The 6,000-nt window shown below is 42.3% G+C and overlaps 1 protein-coding gene across 2 annotated transcripts in view; it reads right to left on the reverse strand.

Moving 5' to 3' along the window:
- Window positions 1-5,352, reverse strand: part of fbln2 (fibulin 2) — an 80,672-nt gene extending 75,320 nt beyond the window's left edge. The window contains exons 1-2 of one of the 2 annotated variants that reach the window (XM_030730113.1): window positions 5,213-5,352; window positions 650-2,590 (exon numbers count right to left, since the gene is read on the reverse strand). In XM_030730113.1, the coding sequence (XP_030585973.1) occupies window positions 650-2,480 (1,831 nt within the window). In that variant the 5' untranslated portion in view covers window positions 2,481-2,590; window positions 5,213-5,352. The remainder of the gene's footprint in view (window positions 1-649; window positions 2,591-5,212) is intronic. The other variant, XM_030730114.1, reaches the window with a different exon arrangement.
- Between the last annotated feature and the right edge of the window lie 648 nt (window positions 5,353-6,000).

Here is a 6,000-nt window from a genome sequence, read left to right on the forward strand (position 1 = left end):
TTATTATTAGGTTATTATTTAATGGTTTCACTGGTCTGGCCCACTACAGATTAACTCAGCTCATGAAGTAAAATGAGTTTGACAACCCTGGTGTAAATGATCCAAGCCTGAAGTAGACTTATTGAAGAAAGGACGTGACTAATTTTGGATACCTCTCCTGCCGAGGTTCATTTGCTATTTAATTCAGGTAGACATGCGAAGATACAGCATAATGGAAAGTGGTAATTTTGGAAAGATGACACCGACCCATGAAGGAGCACAGCAGTACATTTTATGAAAGGTTCCTCCTCCTTTGGGACTTGAAACAAAGTTCCCCAAAAGTTTGCTATTGCTTAATAAGTATACGTTTTAATACATTTAATATTTCCTTACATGTTACTGTTTTTAGAAGGGGAAGGAAACAAAACTTTTTTACACTTGGCTGAGGTAGACATCTAACACATCTGTATTTTAGCAGAGTTGAAAAATGATTCTGTATATGCTTCCTTTTGTTTTTAACCTCAATTTGAATCCCAGTTTCATATGGAAACACATCTGGTGTGCTGCTGTTTTTGTTTGTATCCAAAAAAAAGGATCAACTAGGATCCAGAGAAGCACATGAATAGCAATTCTGTACCAACACTTGCGTCATAAATTCTTTTTGACTTACCCTCCTCAGGTCTGATGAGCAAAACAGGGCGATGTTCCTCGGCCTCTTTCACCCCTTCCTTTGCCTCCTCTCTGCCTTCACTGTGAAGGCTAAGCAGCATCTGATCTGGCTCTCCACGGGGCTGACTCTCATCCAGTTTAACTCTCATTGGTGGCTGGGTGGTGGTGATAAAATGGAATACAGGTGTTGTCAGGGACTCAGGCCACCTTTGGGAGGGAGTGGCAGGCTCAATAGTGGCCTTATCGTAAATGCTGGTTGGAATGCTGCTTTCTGAGTCCTCTTTGCTTCTCTCTTGTTGCACCGTCTTGGCTGTGTAAGGCACATCCTTTACTTCAGATCCAGGCACATTTTGAAATGTTACTATTTCTTCCTGTTTTTCCTCATCTTTCTCTTCATTATTCAACCTTTCCTCATCATAAACTGTGACTGGCCTCTCCATTTCTTTTTGACCATTTGAACTTGTGTGGGGATGGACTGGAGCCTCTGAGCTTTCTATGGCATACAGTGGAAAATGTACTGTATCTGATCCTCTTTCTTGATTGGCTTGGATCTCTGTATCCCTTACTGGAAGACTCACATTGGTCTGACTGATAGAACCTCTGGGTGCCACACTATCTGATGTACTTTTGTGATGTGCCTTAGTTTCAGTGCCTCGCTGATGATAAACGGCACTTTCGGAACTCACGTGTGGAAACTCAGGGTGCTTTTCACTTTCTAATTCTCTGTGTAATGGAAATATGACACTATCCAAACTCTTGTGGGCATGCAGTGGATCGTCTAAATCTTTCTGAGGCCTTAAATTATTAAAAAGGACACCTTGCAAACTTGTTAGACCCAGTGAGGACTGCCAAGAAGATGTGGCATGCATCTGTGGCATGTCAGTACTCTGCTCTAGTCTCAGGGGACTTTCTGTCACTTCCTCTCTGCCTGAAGGATGGTCATGAACTCCATATCGTTCTCTCAGTGCCTGTTTGCCTTGCCTGTCAAAGCTCTGAAGAGAAGAGGCTCGATCAGGTTTGGCAGAGCCTTGGGACACGGATAGACCTTTTTTAAAAGAAGGAGAGGATGTAGTGGGAAAGACCAGGGACTGTGGGTAGCTCTCTGGAGAGTCTGTAGGACCATAATCGTAGTCTTCTGGTTCCTCTTTAAGTGGTGGCAATTTAAAGAGAGGAAGATTTCCATTGGGAAGGTGATATGGGGTGGCAAATTGCTCTGTGTGGCCTTGTTGGTCAAACCTGTATGGGAAATTATCATGCCTGATGACTGTATTATCTTCTGTGGGAGTAGCTAACATGGGATTATGAAATTTCTGTGCATCACAGTCTGGTACCGGGTAGCACATTAACTTCCCCCCTTCATTGGGACAGTGGCACACACGGCACATGTCAATATGGAAGGAGTGTCCAGCCTCATACTTTTGTCCAGCATGAACACATCCAACACGTTCACACTGCATGCAGCCATCTGCAGGCTCTGAAACCTCAATGCAGTTTGGTGGGATATCGGGACAGCTGATGAAGTGGCAGCTGATCCGACCCCCGCCTGCAGGGCAGGAGCACTCTGTGCTCCCATAATCAACAAAGTAGGAGTCTCCCTCGGGTACCTTGCCATTCTTGAATCCAGCACTGATGCAGTCATAGTACTGGTAACCCTCACATGCGCATCCTTTTTGTAAGCATGTAGCACAACAGGCACCACTCTCCAGGACTTCTTCAATACAGTTGTCCAGCAGGGGACAGTCCGTGCCGGTGCAATCAAGCTGGCTCAAGCAGACACGCAGGTAGAGAAAAAACAACGCGCACCGCAGGAGTGCTACTTCAGCTTGAGCCATGGCGCCTGGTATACGTACGGCAATCAAAAAAAACGATCGAGTATCGTCCAAAGCCTTTAGTTTATCTTTAAGGATTCTGGCACATTCTGCCTACGTGAATCACCTCTGCTCTGCAAGAAACGGGGAAAAGACAGAAAGGACAGACAGACAGACACGGGTTTATTTCTCGAAATAAAAGCAGACCAACATCTGGCTTTGCAGTTCAGCTTATAAGAGTCCAATTTTTACTGCCTCCCCATCTTTCTGACATTAAGACTACATGGCCCTCATTATCATCAGCTGGAGTACACTGTTTTGAATCATTATGCAGGCTGTCATGATGAAACCTGGAATCTTCCCAGCTTCTAAATTTCTAGTACATCTGTGATTATCTCCATAAAAACATTCCTCTCATAATGTGTTGCAATCAACCTCTAGCAATCTAACAGCTGAACATACATGAGATGCCTCATAACACTTTGGCTGTAGAGTTTGTTGGAAAGTGATTACACTTTAAGAAAAGTACATTCTCTAAGGTAATTACCAAGGTAGAGACCAAAGTTGAGGGCCTCCTTTAACTAATGATTCTTGTCTGCAGTTTCAGACTCAGTGTGATTGTTGTCACTTCATTAGTTCATTTCATCAGGAAGCAGAAATCGAAGTTAAAAGTAAAATCTTTCAGTTATTTTATCACAGATCACTTAAAGCCAAGAATGTGCCGCAAATTAATTCTGCTTTACACCATACTGTTCTCAGTTTGAAAAAACTCAGAAAACAACACATTATTCTCTTTGTAAAAGATACTTTTGGAGAGATCGAATTCATCGCCAGTGATACGAGGCATATTTTTCCCTGGCTTTTAGGTCATGTCTGCACACATCAGACTTAGAGTGCTATGTTCTTGGCCTGACATACATGAAGTATATGAATCTGACAGGAGTTTGTTATGAATATTGCTGTCAGAAATAAGTAAATCTGCTCCAAACAAGGACCTGCATCATCTGTTAGTTACACTGTAATCCCGTGAGTCATGAACAATACATCTGATGAGGGAAACATGGAATGACCTTAACAGATTTGAACTGCTTAACTCGTTGAATGTTTTATATTTAACACTACTTGCTTTGTTTTTTTCCCCCTTTTATGTCATGAATTTTTAATATAAAACATCAAAACATAAATCACAAACTTGGCACCATATCCACTGTTAAGAAACTATCAGAAACCTTTATTTGGGATTTCCACTATGATTTTTCAAAAAGGTTTCAGAAGGCTTTGAGGAAATTCCTGTTAGAGAATGTTAAAATATATCATAATTGGGTGGTTAAAATCTGACTCCATCATAATTACATGGATCCAAAAAGTAGGGGAACTACACAAGATGGAAGCCAAATTTATATAAAGTAGGGGCCTGTAATGGCCCCATCAATGCAATGCTGTTATTCACTCTGTGGCAACTGTTTATTACACTCTACCCTCTTACAACCCTGTATCAGCAGCACAGTGTTGGTGTCCAATCCACATTTCCACTCCTTTCAGCTGCAAAAAAGAACGGGTGCTAGTGCCGAAAAGGAGGCAACATCGCGGGTCCTCAAAATTACTGGTCCTAAATTTACAACCACTGATGTGATCAAGTATAGTAAGAGCTACCACAAAAACCTGTCCGCAGTTTGCTGGAATTTACGCCAACTGCTGCGTAATGCTAGCAACATTTGCTTCTCAAATCTTTTAAAATGCGGGTAAGTTCTCAAAAGGTATCAAGACACAACTCCTTCCATCCGACACCATCCTGATGGAAAAGAGGTGCAAGCTACTTTTCAACCCTATCCTTTTTTATCTGCCCCTTTTCGTATAGATGGTCAGTGGGAGCTTCATCCTATTCTGGAGGCTTTCTGTCACCAAACCCATAAGTAGGATCATGACAGTTGTGTCAGGGAAAGTGCCACAGACCTTTGCTATACTAGACATAATAAAAGCTGGCCAGGAATGGCTGCAGAAGAATGCAAACACAGCAATCACAGCAGCCTGGTGTTTCCCAGAGCTGTGAGGGAGGGGGGATTCCTTCATTTCTGTCTGCCTACACACACACACACACACACACACACACACACACACACACAGCTGATCGATAAACACTTCCTAAAGTAATGCATCTCTTTGACATGGCCAAACAAAAGAGGATTATTTCAAGGTTTGACTTTAAAAACTATTCAATAAGAGTATTCATCATCTTTGCAGTGCAGGAAACAGTGACTCGCTCTGGAAAACAGTCAGTGAGATTAATTCACACCGCGAGACGTTTAAACAAAAAAAAAAAACAAAAAAAAAAGCGACCCTCTGTAAGCTCATGACCATATGTTGCAAACCATCTGTAGATAACTACAGTTTCACAGCTGTTTTAATGTCTTCATTGCATCTGTAACTTCCTTTTGATAAATGACTGCAACTACAGCAGATTAAGACAGAAAGGCTTCATAAGACACAAACGGCAGCAACCTGTGGCCTCTCTCCACCTGATAACTGTGGAAAGTTGTTCACCTTAACCGCTGCTTGCAAGGCTGCAGTCAGAAATAGGCAGAAAACTGAACACCAGAAAAAAAGCTCATCTGTGCTGAGCGACGCGCGAAGCTCTCAGCGCAACATCCATGGAAAAAAGTTCGGCCTGATTTTATCGATGGCGCACAGGTTGTCGGTGAAAAGCTCCAAATACTGTTTAAGGAATAAAGCCGCGCAGAGACGCTGCTTTGTGTTACCTTGTAGAGAGCCGCCGGTCCTCTGTGCGCCTCCAAATGTGAACCTTTTGACCATCGACGCGCTGTTGGAACCAAGCAGGCAGGCTGAGGGGGAGGTACGAAAAGTTTCCCTGCTGGAGACTCCGAAGGAGATCCCATCCTGATCCATAATGAAGACCAGGCTCTGCGGGCAGGGGCCCGCACAATACAACTGCTGAAGATGGAGGGGTTGATTTGACTTGACAGGACAGGAGTTAAAAATAATAATAAAATAATAAAAATCATTTCTTTTTCATTAGGGTAATTAAAGACTAAATTTTAATTACCTATAACCTATAAAGCAGACAAAAAGGTTGTTTCAAGGATGACGATGCCCCCAACCCACAGCACAGGAGCGTTTCCAGGACTTGTTAGTGGCATAGTGAGGCCGACATGAAATCTGAATATTTGATCAGAAATAAAATATAGAAAACTGGTGTCAAAAACAGGCACGAGTGACGATCAATATGGTATAAATAATCCTACTTATGTAGGATGTATGCTTTATGAATTAAGCTCCTAAATAAAAGTCTCACATGAACAGGTGACAAATTAAAGTAAAAACCTAAACCACTGAGTCCTACACTGAGGGCAATGTAGGACTGTGGATTATTGTCCCCTTACAGCGAAGAATCAAAGCAAATTAATCAAAGGTTTTTCTGATTGATCACCTTTATTCCATTATGAAACATTTGATCACGCCAAGGATGACACGCACAGAGCAGGATCACTGAACGGTTTCATGAGAACTGGAATAATATCATACACTA

The sequence above is a fragment of the Archocentrus centrarchus genome, chromosome 5, assembly GCF_007364275.1.
Source record: "Archocentrus centrarchus isolate MPI-CPG fArcCen1 chromosome 5, fArcCen1, whole genome shotgun sequence".
In the NCBI taxonomy this organism is placed as follows: Eukaryota; Metazoa; Chordata; class Actinopteri; order Cichliformes; family Cichlidae; genus Archocentrus; species Archocentrus centrarchus.